Source organism: Mustelus asterias, chromosome 27, assembly GCF_964213995.1.
Source record: "Mustelus asterias chromosome 27, sMusAst1.hap1.1, whole genome shotgun sequence".
Classification (NCBI taxonomy): domain Eukaryota; kingdom Metazoa; phylum Chordata; class Chondrichthyes; order Carcharhiniformes; family Triakidae; genus Mustelus; species Mustelus asterias.
Genome location: NC_135827.1, coordinates 42,935,917 through 42,958,098, shown reverse-complemented (window position 1 = coordinate 42,958,098; position 22,182 = coordinate 42,935,917). Strand labels below are relative to the sequence as shown.

At 49.8% G+C, this 22,182-nt stretch overlaps 2 protein-coding genes across 2 annotated transcripts in view; both read right to left on the bottom strand.

The window, feature by feature from the left end:
• LOC144479985 (rho guanine nucleotide exchange factor 12-like) overlaps positions 1-21,790 on the bottom strand; it is a 74,337-nt gene extending 52,547 nt beyond the window's left edge. Inside the window, exons 1-16 of the mRNA XM_078199126.1 lie at positions 21,707-21,790; positions 19,471-19,599; positions 17,855-17,944; positions 17,662-17,772; positions 17,481-17,579; positions 15,519-15,561; positions 11,016-11,118; positions 10,700-10,840; positions 4,889-4,921; positions 4,468-4,585; positions 3,594-3,702; positions 3,308-3,508; positions 2,301-2,445; positions 1,884-1,931; positions 996-1,186; positions 409-555 (exon numbers count right to left, since the gene is read on the bottom strand). Of these exons, the coding sequence (XP_078055252.1) occupies positions 409-555; positions 996-1,186; positions 1,884-1,931; positions 2,301-2,445; positions 3,308-3,508; positions 3,594-3,702; positions 4,468-4,585; positions 4,889-4,921; positions 10,700-10,840; positions 11,016-11,118; positions 15,519-15,561; positions 17,481-17,579; positions 17,662-17,772; positions 17,855-17,944; positions 19,471-19,599; positions 21,707-21,769 (1,771 nt within the window). The 5' untranslated portion in view covers positions 21,770-21,790. The remainder of the gene's footprint in view (positions 1-408; positions 556-995; positions 1,187-1,883; positions 1,932-2,300; positions 2,446-3,307; positions 3,509-3,593; positions 3,703-4,467; positions 4,586-4,888; positions 4,922-10,699; positions 10,841-11,015; positions 11,119-15,518; positions 15,562-17,480; positions 17,580-17,661; positions 17,773-17,854; positions 17,945-19,470; positions 19,600-21,706) is intronic.
• Positions 1-22,182, bottom strand: part of LOC144479991 (myelin protein zero-like protein 2) — a 279,492-nt gene that overhangs the window by 106,308 nt on the left and 151,002 nt on the right. The gene's annotated exons all lie outside the window — the stretch shown is intronic.

Here is a 22,182-nt window from a genome sequence, read left to right as displayed (position 1 = left end):
ACTCTTACTGTGCTTACCCCAGTCTAACGCCGGCATCTCCACATCATAATCAGAGTTGCACAGAGGTCAGTAACTGGGCCCTATCAGCCGAGATTGAAATTCCAAAGTCATTTTAATTGCCAGTAATTGTTGCAGTCAACTGCTCTGTTAACCCCTCTCTTTAAAGAGTTGGCCTTTAGGACGGAAATGAAGAGAAATATCTTCACCCAGAGGGTCGTGAATTCAGTCATTGAGTAGATTCAAGGCCGAGATCGATAGAGGAATACAGAAGTCGGGGGGAAAAGTGAGATTGAGGTCGAGGATGAGTCTCGATGGACAGAAGGCTGGAGGGGCCACACGGCCAACTCCTGCTTCTATTTCAGATGTTTCTGGATCAGACGCACTCTCTCTTTACAAGTTCTTAGTTACCATGAAGCTGCAGGATTTCCTCGAGGTTGGAAAATATACTCCTCACATCAGCCGCAGGCAAACTGCCATCTCGCAACATCTTCTGGTAGAAGATCACATCCAGGACTTTCAGCATTCGGATGTGAGCTCTCTCCGTGTGGAAAAGTTCTACCAAATAACCAGAGGGAAATGGAACTTTGTGATTCGAGATAAATTGTAGATGAGAATCAGCACTCATAGTAATCGCTCACATTTGGCATTAACAGAGTTTACTGTGGTCCCCTGGCCTTTCGGTATGACACCACCTCATCTAAAGCTGTGTGATCTCTATGTCCTGTCCATTATATTTCCTTCACCTGACTTCTGCATCCTCTCCAGGACGGATCAGTCCCAGAACTCCAGAACCGGCCCCACTCTGACCCCACCCAATGCTCCCTGCATCCCCGTGTCCAGAGACGCTCCCTATCCTATTCAGCTGCAAAAGGCTCTCTGTCCCTCTCCACACCACCCTCCCACGAGCCCCAAAAAAGTTCTCCCCCATCTCCTCACCACCCCCCCCCAAAAAATCCACAGCCACAAGACCACCCCAAGCCAGAGAGCTGTATTACCATTGATGACTTCCTGCCTCTTGATCTCGTGTGGTTTCAGGCCAGACAGGGTGTCCTGGCTCACCAGCTGTTGCCAATTGGTTGGGTCCTGTTCCACATCAGATTGGTGTGTTTGATCTTCCTCTGTCTGCACCGGGCACTGGCTCTGAGATCCGGGCTCTGTCCACGCTCCATATCCATGGCCATCCACTCTAAAAAAGCAGAAAACAAACATTACCCAAAGGGGGCAGTGTGAACCCGGCATGACCTCACCATCGGTGCTGGCCAGACCAAAATGGACGTTATTTGAAAAGGATAACGTTACACAACAACCAGCAAGGAGAAGGAAGAGAGGGATTCATTGAACAGCACTTTGAGAGCCATCACAGGCACCATGGGTGAAATGGCCTCTCGGGTGCTGTCAGATACTAGCTGTACACAGAAAGTGGCTGCAAAAAGATCACTCCCAATTTTTACCACATCATCCTCATTCCCCACCAGCCACCTAACTTTATATATTTTGTTCCATTGCTACATTCAAGTCCACAGAATCCCTGCAGTGCAGGAGGTCATTCAGCCCATCGACTCTGCACCAACTCTCTGACAGAGCATCCCACCCAGGCCCTCTCTCCCGCCCTATCCCCATAACCCCACACATTTAACATGGCTAATCCACCTAACCAGCACGCCTTTCGAACTACGAGAAGAAACTGGAGCACCCAGAGGAAACCCACACAGACACGGGGAGAATGTGCAAACTCCACACAGACAGTGACCCAAGCGGGAATCGAACTCGGGTCCCTGGCGCTGTGAGGCAGCAGTGCTAACCACTGTGCCATCATGCCGTGCCAACCTCCACATTAATTTATTTTTTCCAGTATATCCTGGATTTGCCTCTCAGTTACTCACCTGCGGCCTGGTTTTGGGGTACATGGGGGTGTGGCAGTTTCCAGACTCCTGAAAACACAACCGAAAATTCAACAAGTTATTAAAATAGAGCCAGAGCCCCCCCACCCCCCTTCCGGCCGCAGCCCCAAGGACCCTAATCATCACCCCGAGCTTCACACCCCCTCCCCCCGCCCCTCCCCCCGGCACCCTGACCCCACCCCCCCCTTCCGGCCGCAGCCCCAAGGACCCTAACCATCACCCCGAGCTTCGCACCCCCTCCCCCCCGGCACCTTGACCCACCCCGCCTTCCAGCCGCAACCCCAAGGACCCTAACCATGACCCCAAGCTCCACACCCACCCCCTTCCCCATCCCCCGAGCCTTGGCACCCACCCTAACCCTGCTGCAGCTGCTTTGCCGGGAGTGTCTGAGTCACTTACCTTTCCGACTCCCTGTCCTCCTCCATCACCTGATCCAGGGTGGATGGAAACTCGAAGGTTGTCTTTGGTGCGGGGGAGCTGGAATCCCCGGTTAACAAACCGTCTCCGGCCAGCTTCAGCGCAGCAACTGGTGTGGCCACTGGGTCTGAGGGACAGAAATGGTCAGAGTGAGAACAGAGAGATTACAGCACAGAATCAGGCCATTCAGCCCATCCAGCCCATGCTGACATCTAGCACCAAAAAGCGGGATCCAACTCTTGCACCCATTCTGTAATAAATATAGAATCCATAGAATCCCTACAGTGCAGAAGGCCATTCAGCCCATTGAGTCTGTACCAACAGCAATCCCACCCAGGCCCTATTCCTGTAACCCCACACATTTACCCTAGCTAATCCCCCAGACACTGAAGGAGAATTTGGCATGGCCAATCCACCTAACCCGCACATCTTTGGACAGTGGGAGGAAACCGGAGCACCCGGAGGAAACCCACGCAGACACGGGGAGAATGTGTAAACTCCACACAGACAGTGACCCGAGGTGGGAATCGGTCCCGGATCCCTGGCCCTGTGAGGCAGCAGTGCTAACCACTGCGCCACCCTAAACAATAACTGCTCTGGCCACCAACTCGGAGAGAGAGTGAGCTGGGGCGGGGGGAGGGGTGTGGGGGAGAGAGAGAGAGAGAGCGATGGAGACGAAAAAGAGGGGCAGCGAGATGGAGGGAGAAGTAGACTTAGAGATAGAACAAGCAGGGGTGGGAACGAGACTGGGAGGGGGTAGCAATAGAGAGAATGAAGCAGAAAGGGACACAAGAGACATGCAGACTGAGTGAGATTGGAAGGTGGAGGGAGGGGGAGACAAGGAGACAGAAAATGTAACAGGGAGGAAGAGAGAAAGAAGGATGGTTACAGAGAGAGTAATAAAAAGCAGGGTGAGAGACAAGTCTCGCGACTCTGTGGATGTGCTGTGTGCTCAATGGCAATGGACGATACAGCATTTGCACTAATACCTGTATCGCTCTCCAAGAGCCCATCATGGGCACAGATGGTCAGTGCTGATCCAGGTGATCCAGTTACCACAGGCTGAGAGCTTGCGTCATTTCCTTCACTGAAGAGCGGAATCGGTTTGACTCTCTCATTGTGCTCGGAGTGGGAAACGGACCGACTGTATGGTCCCATCTGCTTTTGGTACAGTAACCTGGCCTTTTCAACTGCAGAAAGACATTACAGGTCAGTCCGGAGATGTTCCATCCCTACAATCAAAAATCGCTCTATTCGAGTCAGAGTCACACTTACTGGCGCTACGATCTTGCTTGCTTGTACGGCGAATAGGGTCCAGAATACTCTGGAATCGCTTCTTTTTCTCATCATCCTTCACAGATTCCTTTTCTTTCTTTATACTTGGCTGTTTGTGCAGAAACACAGAATGGAGAATGAGATTGTAAACTCTGGACCAGAGCCAATGAAACACGGCCTTCCCATAGACAGAGCTCCCCAAACTCCCCATCTGAAAATGAGCATGATCTCGGAGTTTGACCCGTTAGGGCTGCGGTGGGCGGGGCGCCGGGCAGCGCGCCGGGCGGCGCGCCGGGCGGGGCGCCGGGCGGGGCGCCGGGCGCTTAAAGTACAGCATTTAGAAACTGAAAACGTTTACCCACCTATCCACTGAGGAGCAGAAATCAGGCCACAAAGACTGGACAGTTAGACCACCCCAGCACGGGGACTGAATGGTCAGTTAGACCACCCCAGCACGGGGACTGAATGGTCAGTTAGACCACCCCAGCTTGGGGACTGAATGGTCAGTTAAACCACCCCGGCACGGGGACTGAATGGTCAGTTAGACCACCCCAGCACGGGGACTGAATGGTCAGTTAGACCACCCCAGCACAGGGACTGAATGGTCAGTTAGACCACCCCAGCACGGGGACTGAATGGTCAGTTAGACCACCCCAGCACAGGGACTGAATGGTCAGTTAGACCACCCCAGCACGGGGACTGAATGGTCAGTTAGACCACCCCAGCACAGGGATTTTAAAGGGGTCTCGGTCAGAGCTTTGTGGCAGCCATTGTGCCTCAGTGCTGAAGATCCCTAGATTTTGTCTTGTGAATCACTGGGGGAGTTCCCTTAGCCTCAAAATGCAAAAAAAGTGTTAAATGCACAGAAACCAACCTTCTTCTTTGGGAAGAATGCCACTCGTATCCTGCGATCTCTGTCCAGATTTCGCGAATCCTTCACTTTCACACCAAGCTGTTTCATGTAGATGATGATGACATCAGTGACAGAATTACTACAAAGAAAGAGGGCAGAAACGAGAGTCTTCAGGAATTGTCAGAAAACATTGCAACATCGAGGACACAGCTCTGCAATCAAGGATTAGCTGCAGGGTCAGGGAGCTGGACAAAATCGTTATTCTGAGCAGAACAACATTCTGGATAACATTCAACATGAGTTTGATTTGAATGCTATCGATTTTAGTGATTCTAACACTCTGCAAATACTGAAATTATGGGATATAAAAATCAAGCAGAAACGGATGCGGCTACTAAACAGCAAAAGGAGATATTATCAAGCAGGAATCTGCCAAACTCACCTTCTCTCTTCCTCAGAAGGAGACAGGTTCACCCTGAAAAGCAGAGAATAACCCAACATCAAAAACAAATATCAAAGTTCTGCAGGTCCGAACAGTCATCATAGAATAGAATCAGTGCATTGACTCTGCACTGGCAACAATCCCACTCAGGCCCTATCCCCGTCACCCCAAGTATTTTACCCACCAATCCCCCAACACCAAGTGACAATTTAGCATGGCCAATCCACCTAACCTGCACATCTTTGGAGTGTGGGAGGGAACCCACGCAGACATGGGGAGAACATGCAAACTCCACACAGCCAGTGACCCAAACCAGGAGTCGAACCCGGGACCCTAGCGCTGTGAGGAAGCAGTGCTAACCACTGTGCCACCCACTCAGATGCACAGGAGAAGAAGAAGAGTCAAAGTGCTAAAGTGGTGGGGATTTCTTGGTTATTGGAGCAGATAGACATTTCTGTAGCTATAGACGTGACTCCAGGATGTTGCCACCCTGGTGGCAGGAGGAAGGAGCTGCAGGACATTGTTTTGGGGAGGATGAAAAGCTGGAGATCATGGTCCACAATGGAACCAATGACAGGTCAGAAAAGGGAAGAGGTTCTGAAAGCAGATTTTAAGGAGCTAGGAAGGAAATCGAAAAGCAGTATCTTGAGAGCAGTAATGCCACGATTACTCCCAGTGCCACCTGCCAGTGAGCAGAGGAAGAGGAAGATTGAGCAGTTCAATAGGTGGCTGAGGAAACCGAGGAGGAGAGAGAGCTTTAGATTTCTGAGGTACTGGGACATGTTCCGGGGCAGAAGGAGCTTGTACAAGGAGCACGGTTTACATCTGAATCTGACTGGGACTAATGTCCTGACGGAGAGGTTTACTGGTGCTGTTGTAGATTGGCAGGGGGATGGGAACCGGAGGGGAACAAAAGGCACAGGCTGACAAATGGAACAATGATATTATTGTGACAACAGAGAGGGGCACAACTGGACGTGAAATACACCTGAGTACAAGGTATTTAGCAGAGACAGGAAAGGAAGAAAAGTGGTGCGGGTGTGACAGTATTACAGAACTGGAGAGAGAGTGGATGCTCTAGAGGAGGCAAGGACAGAATCACTCTGGCTCGAGGTAAGGAATGTGAAAAAGGTGCAATAACATTGATCACTGATCAGGGCTATGGGCCAAGTGCTGGCAAGAGGGATTAGGGGGCAGGTCAGGGCATTTCATTCGTCGGTGCAGACTCGATGGGCCGAAGGGCCTCTTCCGTATTGTAGGATTCTGTGATTCTGACCATCAACTAATCAAAGGGACATAGGAATACAAGTTTGTAAAGAAATTTGAGAGATGCAAGAATTATAAAGTAACTATAATGGGAGACTTCAATTATCCAAATCTAAACTGGGATAGGAACAGTGCAAAGGGCAAGAAGGGTGAGATTTCCTGGAATGTGTTTCAGATCATTTTCTGTAGCAGAATGTTTCTGGTCCAATGAGGACAGGCCCAGTTGGGCCTGGTTCTGGGGAATGAGTTGGTCCAAGTGGATTAATTATCAGTAGGACAGCATTTAGCACACAGAGACCATTCTATCATAAGGTTTAGGTTGGCCTAAACTCTGACGGGACGAGAATGCATCCGAGGAGAGCGAGTTGGAATCAAATGTTGGTTAAAAAGGAAAGGAAAGCCTCCTTCAAAAAAATGTATTGAAGACAACGTCAAGGTACATTCTATTGAAGGGGAAAGGTCGGACAAATAAATCCAGAGTGCCCTGGGTGATGAGAGAGAAAGAGGCAAAGATGAAAAGAAAGAAATGTGTGAGTGACAGATATCAGGTAGAAAATACAAAAGAGAATCAGGCTGAACGTAAAAGGACAAGAGAGGAAGTGAAAAGCTAATCAGAAAAGCAAGGAGGGAGCGTGAAAAGGGCCTGGCAGCGAACATTAAAGACAATCCCAAAGTCTTCTTTAAGCATGTAAATAATAAAAGGATGGTAAATAAAATAGTTGGGCTGATGCGGGACAAAAAATGGGACTTGCACGTAGAGACAGAAGTAGTAGCGGAGGAGGTATTAAACAAGTACTTTGCATCTGTCTTTGCAAAGGAAGAAGATGCTCAGGCTGAAGGTCTGAGATGTGTCTATTTTAATGCCAGGAGTGTAGTGAATAAAGTGGATGAGCTTAGAGCGTGGATTGCTGCTTCGAATTGTGATGTGGTGGCCATTACGGAGACTTGGATGTCTCAGGGACAGGACTGGGTGCTTCAGGTGCCGGGTTTTAGATGTTTCAGGAAGGACAGGGAGGGAGGCAAGAGAGGGGGGGGAGTGGCACTGTTGATCAGGGATAGTGTCACGGCTGTAGAGAAGGTGGACGCCGTGGAGGGATTGACTACGGAGTCTCTGTGGGTGGAGGTTAGGAACAGGAAGGGGTCGGTAACTTTGCTGGGTGTTTTCTATAGGCCGCCCAATAGTAACAGAGATGTTGAGGAGCAGATGGGGAAACAGATCCTGGAGAGATGTAGGAATAACAGAGTTGTCGTGATGGGAGATTTTAATTTCCCAAACATAGATTGGAATATCCCTAGGGCTAGGGGTTTGGATGGAGAGGAGTTTGTTAGGTGTGTCCAGGAGAGTTTCCTGACACAGTATGTGGATAAGCCTACTAGAGGAGAGGCTGTACTTGATCTGGTGCTGGCTAATGAACCTGGACAGGTGGAGGATCTCTCGGTGGGTGAGCATCTTGGGGATAGCGATCATAATTCTATCTCCTTCACGATAGCATTGGAAAGAGATAGGATCAGGCAGGCTAGGAAAGTGTTTCTCTGGAGTAAAGGGAAATACAGTGTCATCAGGGAGGAAATTAGACGGGTAAATTGGAAGGAGGCATTCTTGGGGAAAAGTACCGAAGGAAAGTGGAGGATTTTCAAGGAATGTTTGTCTGGAGCTCTGCATGACAACGTTCCGATGAGACAGGGGGGTGTTGGTAGGGTACGGGAACCGTGGTGCACGAAGGTTGTGATGAACCTGGTGAATAAGAAAAGAGAGGCGTACAGAAGGTTCAGAGAGCTAGGAGGTGTTAAGGATTTAGAGGAGTATACGGGATGTAGGAAGGAGCTTAAGAAGGAAATTAGGAGAGCGAGAAGGGGTCATGAGAAGACCTTGGCGGGTAAGATTAAGGAGAATCCCAAGGCTTTCTACAAATATGTCAAGAGTAAAAGGATGAGATGTGAAGGCATAGGACCCTTAAAAGGTGAAGGGGGAAAAGTTTGTGCGGAACCGTTAGAAATGGCGGAGGTGCTTAATGAATACTTTACCTCGGTATTCATGGTGGAAAGGGATCTGGGTGGTTGTACTGCTGGTTTGCGGTGGACAGAAAGGATCGAGCATGTGGACATAAAGAAAGAGGATGTGTTGGAACTATTGAATGGCATCAAGGTTGGTAAGTCGCCGGGACCGGATGGGATGTACCCCAGGTTACTGTGGGAGGCGAGGGAGGAGATTGCGGAGCCTTTGGCGATGATCTTTGCATCGTCGATGGAGACGGGAGAGGTTCCGGAGGATTGGAGGATTGCAGATGTGGTCCCTATATTCAAGAAAGGGAACAGGGACAGCCCGGGAAATTACCGACCGGTGAGTCTAACCTCAGTGGTTGGTAAGTTGATGGAGAGGATCCTGAGAGACAGGATTTATGATCATCTAGAGAAGTTTAGTATGATCAAAAGTAGTCAGCACGGCTTTGTCAAGGGCAGGTCGTGCCTTACGAGCCTGGTTGAGTTCTTTGAAAATGTGACCAAACACATTGACGAAGGAAGAGCGGTGGATGTGGTCTATATGGACTTCAGCAAGGCGTTCGATAAGGTCCCCCATGCAAGACTTCTTGAGAAAGTGAGAGGGCATGGGATCCAAGGGGCTGTTGCCTTGTGGATCCAGAACTGGCTTGCCTGCAGAAGGCAGAGAGTGGCTGTGGAGGGGTCTTTCTCTGCATGGAGGTCAGTGACCAGTGGAGTGCCCCAGGGATCTGTTCTGGGACCCTTGCTGTTTGTCATTTTCATAAATGACCTGGATGAGGAAGTGGAGGGATGGGTTGGTAAGTTTGCTGACTACACCAAGGTAGGTGGTGTTGTGGATAGTTTGGAGGGATGTCAGAAGTTGCAGCGAGACATAGATAGAATGCAAGACTGGGCGGAGAAGTGGCAGATGGACTTCAACCCGGATAAGTGTGTAGTGATCCATTTTGGCAGATCCAATGGGATGAAGCAGCAGTATAATATGAAGGGTACCATTCTTAGCAGTGTAGAGGATCAGAAGGACCTTGGGGTCCGGGTCCATAGGACTCTTAAATCGGCCTCGCAGGTGGAGGATGCGGTCAAGAAGGCGTACGGCGTACTGGCCTTCATTAATCGAGGGATTGAGTTTAGGAGTCGGGAGATAATGCTGCAGCTTTATAGGACCCTGGTTAGACCCCACTTGGAGTACTGCGCGCAGTTCTGGTCACCTCATTACAGGAAAGATGTTGAAGCCATTGAAAGGGTGCAGAGGAGATTTACAAGGATGTTGCCTGGATTGGGGGGCATGCCTTATGAGGATAGGTTGAGGGAGCTTGGTCTCTTCTCCCTGGAGAGACGAAGGATGAGAGGTGACCTGATAGAGGTTTACAAGATGTTGAGAGGTCTGGATAGGGTAGACTCTCAGAGGCTATTTCCAAGGGCTGAAATGGTTGCTACGAGAGGACACAGGTTTAAGGTGCTGGGGGGTAGGTACAGAGGAGATGTCAGGGGTAAGTTTTTCACTCAGAGGGTGGTGGGTGAGTGGAATCGGCTGACGTCGGTGGTGGTGGAGGCAAACTCGTTGGGGTCTTTTAAGAGACTTCTGGATGAGTACATGGGATTTAATGGGATTGAGGGCTATAGATAGGCCTAGAGGTAGGGATATGATCAGCGCAACTTGTGGGCCGAAGGGCCTGTTTGTGCTGTGGCTTTCTATGTTCTATGTTCTATGCTACTCAGGTCAAAGTGAGAGAGAAGGTCATTGGTACACTCGAGAAGGAGAAGGTGTTAGAAAGGCTGTCGTTACTTGAAGTTGCCAAGACACCAGGGACTGGCTGTGATGCATTCACGGATACTGAGGGAAGGGAGAGTGGAAATTACAGCGGCTTTGATGATAATCTTCCTCAAACACAGGGGCGGTGCCAGAGAACTGGAGAATGGTGAACGTTACACCCCTGCTCAAAAGGGGGTGCGAGGATAATGCTGACAACTAGACCAGTCAGCTTGACTTCAATGGTTGGGAAACTTCTAGAAACTATAGTTCAGGGCAAGATGCTGGTGAGACTAGAATGGATATGAAGGAAATTGCAAAGTAATTCAATGTGGAATTTGTATCTATTTCCATATTAGAGGAATATCCCCCAAAAATCCCAGCGGGACACAGGAAATATGGATGGTATAACCTGAATACTGTAAAAGAGGAAATAATAGGACTCAAAGTCGAAAATTCATCAGGATCTGATGGTTTCCCAGCCCAAACCGAATTAGAAGAAAGTGGGGAGGAATTTGCAAATGCTTTAGTCAAAATTTCCCAAAGCTCCCTAGATTTGGGAATTGTCCATTACAGTGGCATTCTTTAAGATGGAAGGGAGTCAGGTGCAGGGAAGTTACTGGAATCTCAGAGACAGAATGATTGAGAATTTGAACGAGACGAAGCTGATTAGGTTAGGCAAGTAGGTTACAAACAGTATAGGTAAGCAGGTATCCATGGTAACAACACACACTCCCCACCTGTTCATAGTTACTGAAGTCCAACAATAATCAAGCTTGGATTGAAATGAAACTCACAGAACCTCGTCGATCTTCACTAAGAGGTGCTCCGCGCACAGCCGTTCTTTCTGCTCTGCTGTCACATGGTCTCGTATTCGCTCCCGATCTAACTTGGCCAATTCATTCTCTGCGATTGTCATTCCCATGTTCCGTTTTTGTCTGGAAAAGTCAGACACAGATGAATGGAGTGCGGTACGGACAGTGAACGAACGTGGATTGTGGGTCTGGGGAGTCAGTGTTCCTTCCTCTTACACATTGTCTCATTTCTCACAAACACGGACACGCTGCCCTACCATTCACTCAAACTGCACCCAATGTGGAGGTTGGCGTTTACCTGAAGTCTTCCAGATGTGATTGAACATCAGCCAGGACACTGCTCTGCATTTCCTGAATAAAGTTACGTTGCAGTTCCTCGGTCAGATCTGCTCGCCGCCGCTCTGAAAGGTTGGACCAAAGGGAAAGGGAGGATTATTTCACTCCTTCAGACTGCAGTGGGACCACCATACACAGCCTGCAAAAACCCGGGCAGGTTTTTATTAAACTCGTTTATGGGCGTCGCTGGCTGGGCCAGCATTTACTGCCCATCCCTGAGGGCATTTTAAGAGTCAACCACATTGCTGTATTGTATCATATCCAACAGCTTAGGGGGCAGATACACCTATTAAAGTGGGTATATCTGGATAGGTGGGCCTCTGTAAAAAGCCTCTGTAAAAAGTCATCCAAACTCGAAACATTAACTCATCAACCTTCGAAAGAACATTAGTCTTTGATGGTGTGACCAAGAAGGTTGATGAGGGCAGGGCAGTAGACATGGTCTATATGGGCTTCAGTAAGGCCTTTGATAAAGTTCCACATGGTAGGCTGCTCTGGAAGGTTAGATCACATGGGATCCAGGGAGACCTGGCAAATTGGATATACAATTGGCTCGATGGTAGGAAGCAGAGGGTAATGGTGGAAGGATCCTTATCGGACTGGAGGTCTGTGACTAGTGGTGTGCCTCAGGGGTCAGCGTTGGGCCCGTTGCTGTTTATCTATATCAACGATTTGGATGAGAATGTACAAGGCATGATCAGTAAGTTTGCAGATGACACTAAAATAGGCGGTATTGTAGCCAGTGAGGAAGGTTATCAAAAATTGCAGCAGGATTTTGATCAGCTGGGAAGTGGGCCGAGAAATGGCAAATGGAGTTCAGTCCAGATAAGTGTGAGGTGTTGCATTTTGGAAAGTCAAATCAAGGTAAGACTTTCATGGTGAGTGGTAAGACCTTAGGGAGTATCGTGGAACAGAGGGATCTTGGAGTTCAGGTGTTCGGTTCTCTAAAGGTGGAGTCACAGGTAGATAGGGCAGTGAAGAGGGCTTTTGACATGCTGGCCTTCATCAGTCAGGGCATTGAGTATAGAGTTGGGAAGTTATGTTGCAGTTGTACAGGACGTTGGTGAGGCCGCACCTGGAGTAATGTGTTCAGTTTTGGTTGCCTTGCTATAGGAAAGATGTTATTAAACTGGAGAGAGCGCAGAAGAGATTTACAAGGATGCTGCCAGGACTCAAGGGACTGAGTTATAGGGAGTGATTGGACAGGCTAAGACTTTTTTCTTTGGAGCGTAGGAGACTGAGGGGTGATCTTATAATGGTATATATGATCATGACAGGCATGGGTAGGGTGACTGCACTCAGTCTTTTTCCAGGGTTGGGGAATGGAGAGCTAGAGGGCATAGAATCATAGAAACCCTACAATACAGAAAGAGGCCATTCGGCCCATTGAGTCTGCACCGACCACAATCCCACCAAGCCCTACCCCATATCCCTACATATTTTACCCACTAGTCCCTCTAACCTGCACATCTCAGGACACTAAGGAGCAATTTTTTAGCATGGCCAATCGACCTAACCCACACATCTTTGGACTGTGGGAGGAAACCGGAGCACCCGGAGAAAACCCACGCAGACACGAGGAGAATGTGCAAACTCCACACAGACAGTGACCCAAGCCGGGAATCGAACCCAGGTCCCTGGAGCTGTGAAGCAGCAGTGCTAACCATTGTGCTACCATGAAGAGGGGGAAAGAATTAATGGGAATCTGAGGAGCAACTTTTTTTACACAGAGGGTGGTGCGTGTGTGGAATGAGCTGCCGGAGGAAGTGGTTGAGGCAGCGACATTGACAACATTTAAAAGGCATTTGGACAGATACATGGATAGAACATAGAACATTACAGCGCAGTACAGGCCCTTCGGCCCTCGATGTTGCGCCGACCAGTGAAACCAATCTAAAGCCCCTTTAATCTACACTATTCCAATATCATCCATATGTTTATCCAATAACCATTTGAATGCTCTTAATGTTGACGCGTCCACTACTGCTGCAGGCAGGGCATTCCACGTCCTTACTACTCTCTGAGTAAAGAACCTACCTCTAACATCTGTCCTATATCTCTCACCCCTCAATTTAAAGCTATGTCCCCTCGTGCTAGCCATCACCATCCGAGGAAAAAGGCTCTCACTATCCACCCTATCTAATCCTCTGATCATCTTGTATGCCTCTATTAAGTCACCTCTTAACCTTCTTCTCTCGAACGAAAACAACCTCAAGCCCCTCAGCCTTTCCTATAGGTGATAGTCAGCATGGTTTTGTGGCAGGTAGGTCGTGCCTTACTAACCTTATTGAGTTTTTTGAGAAAGTGACCAAGGAGGTGGATGGGGGCAAGGCAGTGGACGTGGTATATATGGATTTTAGTAAGGCGTTTGATAAGGTTCACCATGGTAGGCTTCTGCAGAAAATGCAGATGTATGGGATTGGGGGTGATCTAGGAAATTGGATCAGGAATTGGCTAGCGGATAGGAAACAGAGGGTGGTGGTTGATAGTAAATATTCATCATGGAGTGCGGTTACAAGTGGTGTACCTCAGGGATCTGTTTTGGGGCCACTGCTGTTTGTAATATTTATTAATGATCTGGATGAGGGTATAGTTGGGTGGATTAGCAAATTTGCTGATGACACCAAAGTCGGTGGTGTGGTAGACAGTGAGGAAGGGTGTCGTAGTCTGCAGGAAGACTTAGACAGGTTGCAAAGTTGGGCCGAGAGGTGGCGGATGGAGTTTAATGCGGAGAAGTGTGAGGTAATTCACTTTGGTAGGAATAACAGTTGTGTTGAGTATAGGGCTAACGGGAGGACTTTGAATAGTGTGGAGGAGCAGAGGGATCTAGGTGTATGTGTGCATAGATCCCTGAAAGTTGGGAATCAAGTAGATAAGGTTGTTAAGAAGGCATATGGTGTCTTGGCGTTTATTGGTAGGGGGATTGAATTTAGGAGTCGTAGCGTTATGTTGCAACTGTACACAACTCTGGTGCGGCCGCACTTGGAGTACTGTGTGCAGTTCTGGTCCCCACATTACAGGAAGGATGTGGAGGCTTTGGAGAGGGTGCAGAGGAGGTTTACCAGGATGTTGCCTGGTATGGAGGGGAGATCCTATGAGGAGAGGCTGAGGGATTTGGGATTGTTTTCGCTGGAAAGGCGGCGGCTAAGAGGGGATCTTATTGAAACATATAAGATGATTAGAGGTTTAGATAGGGTGGATAGTGATAGCCTTTTTCCTCTGATGGAGAAATCCAGCACGAGGGGGCATGGCTTTAAATTGAGGGGGGGTAGTTATAGAACCGATGTCAGGGGTAGGTTCTTTACCCAGAGGGTGGTGAGGGATTGGAATGCCCTGCCAGCATCAGTAGTAAATGCGCCTAGTTTGGGGGCGTTTAAGAGATCCGTAGATAGGTTCATGGACGAAAAGAAATTGGTTTAGGTTGGAGGGTCACAGTTTTTTTTTAACTGGTCGGTGCAACATCGTGGGCCGAAGGGCCTGTTCTGCGCTGTAATGTTCTATGTTCTATGTTCTATGTTCATACGATTTTCCCACCATACCAGGCAACATCCTGGTAAATCTCCTCTGCACCCTTTCCAACACTTCCACATCTTTCCTATAATACAGCGACCAGAACTGTACGCAATACTCCAAATGCGGCCGCACCAGAGTTTTGTACAGTTGCAGCATGACCTCCTGGCTCCGAAACTCAATCCCTCTACCAATAAAAGCTACGCCTTCTTAACAACCCTATCAACCTGGGTGCCAACTTTCAGGGATCTATGCACATGGACACCCAGATCCCTCTGTTCATCCACACTACCAAGTATCTTACCATTAGCCCAGTACTCTGTAATCCTGTTACTCCTTCCAAAGTGAATCACCTCACACTTTTCCGCATTAAACTCCATTTGCCACCTGTCAGCCCAGCTCTGCAGCTTATCTATGTCCCTCTGTAACCTGCCACTTCCCTCCGCACTGTCTACAACTCCACCGACTTTAGTATCATAGGATAGGAAAGGTTTAGAGGGATATGGACCAAATGCAGGCAAATGGGGTTAGTATAGATGGGCATTTTGGTCGGCATGGACCAGTTTGTGCCGAAGGGCCTGTCTCCGTGCCGTAGATTCTATGATTGCATTAACTCTGTTTGTCTCCATAGATGCTGCCAAACCTGCTGAGGTTTTCCAGCATTTTGCGTTTTATTTCAGATTTCCAGCCTCTGCAATATTTTGCTTTTATTTAAGGAAGAAATTGTGACTTGCTGCACCTTATAGATGGTCCACATTTCAGACACCTTACCCAAGGAGCCAGAGTTTTTGGCAGACATGCCCGAGTGAGAACTTCCTTCTGCAGCAGGAGGAATCAGGACTGCCAATGCTCGTGCCATTAAATTTCAATGTTATTCCATTCCCAATCTAACCATCGCGCAGAGCAGGGATCTACATGGACTTGAAGGACTGTTCTGGGAACAGCTGTGACTTACCCAGATCTGTGCTGATCCATTCTGGAACCTGAACTTTGAGATTCTAGGAAAGAGAAGGAGATATGTTGAGTATTGCAGCAGCTACAGAGTGAAGAAAGAGACAAACAGCATTGAGGTTTTTAACCAATAACTGTTGCAAACACATATTCCTTTCCACATGTTCAGGCAGTTAGAGTTAGATGCAGACATATAGAACATAGAAAAATACAGCACAAACAGGCCCTTCGGCCCACAAGTTGCGCCGGTCATGTCCCTACCTACCTAGGCCTATATATAGGCTTACCTATAACCCTCAATCCCATCAAGTCCCATGTACTCATCCAGAAGTCTCTTAAAAGACCCTATCGAGTTTGCCTCCACCACCACTGACGGCAGCTGATTCCACTCACCCACCACCCTCTGAGTGAAAAACTTACCCCTGACATCTCCCCTGTACCTACCCCCCAGCACCTTAAACCTGTGTACCCTCGTAGCAGCCATTTCAGCCCTGGGAAAAAGCTTCCGAGAATCCACCCGATCTATACCTCTCAACATCTTGTACACCTCTATCAGGTCACCTCTCATCCTTCGTCTCTCCAAGGAGAAAAGACCGAGCTCCCTCAGCCTATCCTCATAAGGCATGCCACCCAATCCTGGCAACATCCTTGTAAATCTTCTCTGCACCCTTTCAATAATTTCTACATCCTTCCTGTAATGAGGCGACCAGAACTGAGCACAGTACTCCAAGTGGGGTCTGACAAGGGTCTTATAAAGCTGCATCATTATCTCCCGACTCCTAAACTCAATCCCTCGATTGATGAAGGCCAGCACACCATACGCCTTCTTAACCACCTCCTCTACCTGAGAGGCGATTTAAGAGTCCGATGGACCCGGACCCCAAGGTCCTTCTGATCCTCTGCACTGCTAAGAGTCTTACCCTTGATATTATACTCCTTCATCCCATTTGACCTGCCAAAATGGATCACTACACATTTATCCGGATTGAAGTCCATCTGCCACTTCTCCGCCCAGTCTTGCATCCTATCTATGTAACGCTGCAGCTTCTGACATCCCTCCAAACTATCCACAACACCACCAACCTTCGTGTCGTCGGCAAACTTACCAACCCATCCCTCCACTTCCTTATCCAGGTCATTTATGAAAATGACAAACAGCAAGGGTCCCAGAACAGAGCCCTGGGGCACTCCACTGGTGACCGACCTCCATTTAGAAAAAGACCCATCTACAACCACTCTCTGCCTTCTGCAGGCAAGCCAGTTCTGGATCCACAAGGCAACAGCCCCTTGGATCCCATGCCCTCTCACTTTCTCGAGAAGTCTTGGATGGGGGACCATGCAATATTCGCTGTCACAGGAGTACACAGCCGCCAGTCTCAGAATTTGGGTTTTACTTTGATAAATGTTTGAACACAGCAGGATTTCAAAAATGTGGAATTTACAACCCGAATTATAAATTCCGCCCCCCCCCCCCACCCATCCATCTGCCCCCCCTCCCCCGACACGTCCATCTGCCTTGGCCCCCCTGCCCCCGACCCGTCCATCTGCCCCCCCTCCCCCCCCACCCCCGACCCGTCCATCTGCCCCCCCTCCCCCCCACCCCCGACATGTCCACCTGCCTCGGCTGAGGTGAGTGACCTCAATTCCTTTTGAAACAGTCGGGAAAAGCCATTTGGTCGCAACTGACTCGATAAGAAAGTCTGTCGTCACTTCCTCCCAGATGATCCTGGGTTTCTGCAAATCCAGGAGCAACGGCGAAAGAGGAAAAGCAACAGAGGTTCCAAGCAGCAACCCTCAGTCACAACCTCACACCAGATTATTCTGATCTCTCAACATCTTTCAGAACATCCAGCTCGTAACCGATCTTTTTGTGTCTCAACAAAGCAGTGTTTGATATCACTCGACGTTGTAGCGCCTTTATAACCCTCGATGACCCTGAGACACAAAGCACGTGTGTGAAACTCACCGAACCCTTCTCCAGAAACAGGTGACAGAACTCCTGAAAGAGTCGCCGATGGTCCTTTGGGTTTGTGTTATTGTACAGATCAGCGTAGAGATAACAGAGCTGTGGAGAATAGAATACAATTTACCAAATGTTGTCAAAAAACCCCGAAACCAGAGCACTCCACCCCACCCCCAATCCTTACCAGTGGGGCTGCATCAAACTGCGACACAACATGATGTAAGAAAGCGACTAGATGAGCAGGCCGTGACTTCACTGAATCGATAGCTTGGAAGCAATCACACTGAACGTCAAACTGGAACAAGGGAAAAGGCTTTCAGTGTCAGTAACTTCCTGCCAGCTACAATCAAACTGGCAACTCAAATCCACACACTCACCTGTTCAGCTTCCGTATCAAAATCATCATCTTCTGCCCCAATTATCTGTGCTCCAATCTGCGGGCTACTCAGTGCCGGGGACAGAGAGTCCTGTCAGCGGAAAGAAGCAAAAATCACACAAATCGCTCGCTGCAAAACTGTTTACATCGACAAGAGGAAACCAATGACAGTAATTGCATTTCCTCCCCTCACTGCCCTCCTCACCGTCCCCATCACACCTCCCCCCCCCCGCAATCACCTCCCTCTTCTCCCTTCCCCTCCTCCTCACCTCCCCACCTTCCCCCTCACCCTCCCCCGCTTGGTCAGGTTATTCCCAGTGCATTCAGGGCTAGGATCTGGATGTCTTGCTGAGGACAGGGGATTGCTGCCGGTTGCTATGCCAGGTTTTCCCTCCGATTGGTGTGGGGTGGGTCGACCTGCGCTTGTCCACAATCATTACCGATAAACACACTTATCAATATTCCACCCCCCCCCCCCCCCCCCCCCACCCCCCCGCCCCTCAGAATGGAACAGACCCAAGTCTGAATGCTCGGCAAGATCTGAGCCACAGCAAGTATCAATTTCATTAGATTCTCATGTTAAGAAACAGGATGGAAAATTCCAATTAATATTGGGATCATGTTGAGCCCGGTGGGAGGCTCCCGGTTGAGCCGGGTGGGAGGTTCCCGGTTGAGCCCGGTGGGAGGTTCCCGGTTGAGCCCGGTGGGAGGTTCCCGGTTGAGCCCGGTGGGAGGCTCCCCGGTTGAGCCCGGTGGGAGGCTCCCGGTTGAGCCCGGTGGGAGGCTCCCGGTTGAGCCCGGTGGGAGGCTCCCGGTTGAGCCCGGTGGGAGGCTCCCGGTTGAGCCCGGTGGGAGGCTCCCGGTTGAGCCCGGTGGGAGGCTCCCGGTTGAGCCCGGTGGGAGGCTCCCGGTTGAGCCCGGTGGGAGGCTCCCGGTTGAGCCCGGTGGGAGGCTCCCGGTTGAGCCCGGTGGGAGGCTCCCGGTTGAGCCCGGTGGGAGGCTCCCGGTTGAGCCCGGTGGGAGGCTCCCGGTTGAGCCCGGTGGGAGGCTCCCGGTTGAGCCCGGTGGGAGGCTCCCGGTTGAGCCCGGTGGGAGGCTCCCGGTTGAGCCCGGTGGGAGGCTCCCGGTTGAGCCCGGTGGGAGGCTCCCGGTTGAGCCCGGTGGGAGGCTCCCGGTTGAGCCCGGTGGGAGGCTCCCGGTTGAGCCCGGTGGGAGGCTCCCGGTTGAGCCCGGTGGGAGGCTCCCGGTTGAGCCCGGTGGGAGGATCCCGGTTGAGCCCGGTGGGAGGATCCCGGTTGAGCCCGGTGGGAGGATCCCGGTTGAGCCCGGTGGGAGGCTCCCGGTTGAGCCCGGTGGGAGGTTCCCGGTTGAGCCCGGTGGGAGGTTCCCGGTTGAGCCCGGTGGGAGGTTCCCGGTTGAGCCCGGTGGGAGGCTCCCGGTTGAGCCCGGTGGGAGGCTCCCGGTTGAGCCCGGTGGGAGGCTCCCGGTTGAGCCCGGTGGGAGGCTCCCGGTTGAGCCCGGTGGGAGGCTCCCGGTTGAGCCCGGTGGGAGGTTTCGGGATTCATTACCAGCTGTGATAGGAATATACTGACAAGTGAGAGTCATCCAAAACTATACCCAGTCCTGGCTTTCATCAACATCCAAAGTCTCTAAGAAGCCCGCAACGTCTTTCAGGAAGGTCTTGGGGCTGTTACTGTCTCGATGAAAGCGAGCATCAGTTGGGGGAGACGGGCTGGTTATTGTCGACTGAAAAAAACAAATGCAGAATCTGTGGAACATTCAGCAGGTTGGCAGTATAGAAATAAGCAACAAGCAGAGGAACACAAAGCCCGTTTCACCAGACAATAAAACCCAGAACAACAAATGGACTTTGAACTTACATCAGCAGCAGATTCACAGAAACCCTCCCAGTATTTATTGCCCATTCCTAATGGCCCTCGAGGTGGTGATGATCTGCTGCAGTTTTGAATGGCTGCATGTGGTGTAGGTACATCCACAGTGCTGTTAGGGAGGGAGTTTCAGGGTTTTGATCGAGTGACCGTGAAGGAACTGCAGCTGGTGTCATCTCAGCTTTGACTTCCTGTAACCGTCACGTTGCTGTCCTTAGGGGTGCAGTGGTTCTGTTTCTGTCACCCTGTCTGCAGCTTTCTGCTATTCATCCATAACCGAACAAGGGCAGCAGATACCTGGGAACACCACCAACTGGAGGCTCCTCCCCAAGTCACTCACCATCCTGATTTGGAAACATATCACCGTTCCTTCACTGTCACTGGGTCAAATTCTTGGAGCCCCCTCCTTAACAGCCCTGTGGGTGCACCTACACCATATGGACTGCAAGCGGTTCCAGAAGGCAGCTCACCATCACCTTCTTGAGGGCAATTAGGGATGTCAATGAATGCTGAGCTAGCGACACCCACATCCCATGAATGAATAATTTTTAGAATATCTGAACTACCCATGGATACCTGTAAAGAGCGGCTGCTTCTGGTTTTATACTCAAACTGTTGGTGTTTTGAGAGCCTGGAAGTTTGGAAAGGCCCATTAATGGCACTGTTGACATATCATCAGATAAACTTAGATCAATGCCAACATTTACATCCATTTACACATAAAATCTTTACAGCAGAAAGAGACCCATCGGCCCATCGAACTTGCGCTGACATCAATCCCACCCAGGTCCTATCCCCATAACCACATGCATTTACCCCACTAGCCCCCTAGACGCTAAGGTACAACTGAGCATGGCTAATCCACTTATCCCGCACACCTTGGGAGTGAGGGGGGAAATATAGGCACAGTGGTTAGGCCTCACAGCACCAGGGACCCGGGTTCGATTCCCAGCTTGAGTCACTGTCTGTGTGGAGTTTGCACGTTCTCCGTGTCTGTGTGGGTTTCCTCCGGGTGCTCTGGTTTCCTCCCACAGTCTGAAAGACGTGCTGGTTCGGGTGCACTGGTTGTACTAAATTCTCCCTCAGGGTACCGGAGTTGCCGGATTGTGGCAACTAGGAGATTTTCACAGTAACTTTATTGCAGTATTAATGTAAACCTTCTTGTGACACTGATAAAATAAACTAAAAACTGGAGCACCCGGAGGAAACCCACGCAGACACGGGGAGAATGTGCAAACTCCACACAGACAGTGACCCAAGCCAGGAATCAAACCCATGTCCTGGTGCTGTGAGGCAGCAGTGCTAACCACTGTGCTACCGTGCCGCCCACGAGTTTTCACAGTTAAACAGTGATCTGACTCCCAAAGTAAGAAGTCTCTTAACACCAGGTTAAAGTTCAACAGGTTTAGTTGGCATCACGAGCTTTCGGAGCGCTGCTCCTACACCAGGTGAGTCACCTCGTGATATCAAATAAACCTGTTGGACTTTAGCCAGGTGTTGAGAGGTTTCTTACTGTGCTTACCCCAGTCCAACGCCGGCATCTCCACATCCTGACTCCCAAGGACAGAAAGCCACAGTCAGAGAATCTAACCACAAGGCTGCGTCTCTGACAAATTCATAAAGATTACCACTGGCCAGGAGGATTCAGGGGAATGTGTCTTTTCCCACGTGCAGAGGTGAAGCTTGGGGTAAACGAGCTTTCAGCTGGTGAAATATCTCTGAACAATAAGGTGGTTCAGTGTCTGCCTGGTGGAAACCCGCGCCACATTCTGGGTTAAGGTGAATGTAACTGCAAATGAGCACAAACTGCACATTTGAAAAGCAATGAATCTTCCAGCAAATTACAAGCTTAGATTTTAAAAATTAGCATTTTGCCATTATTAAGAATTTTAAAACGGTAATCTGACTTAACTGTGAAGGAATGACAAAAGGTTACAATTTTACGGGGTTCCAGCAAACCTCACCTCAGTACGACTGAACGAAATCCGACTTTTATCTATTCCCATGTTCTCGCTCTGGGATTGCATCTCAGGTTCCCACTCTCCTCCATCTGACATACAAATGGGAAACCTTCAGAACAATTCAAGAAACAAGCAGCTGTGCTTAAACAAAGAGTAATTAAGGCACAAAGGAGGCCATTTGGCCCATTCATTCTGTGCCAAACTATGCATCACTTGCCAATGCCTGGACGAGTCAGGAAGTCCAGTACCGACCCAAGCTGCAAACACACTGTTCAACAGCAGTCCAGCAGATGGCACCAGACTTCCACTCATCGATTCCGGCAGAATGGAATCGCGGTCAAGCACTACATTCAACACGAGGCAGGGACACTCAGACCAAGGGGGAGTTTCTCTCTTCAGGTCAAGACTTTTTCTTAGCTAACAGAAATCAGTGAGCAGTTGTTTCCATTGTTCAGGAACAGAGTAAAAACAGTTTGCAA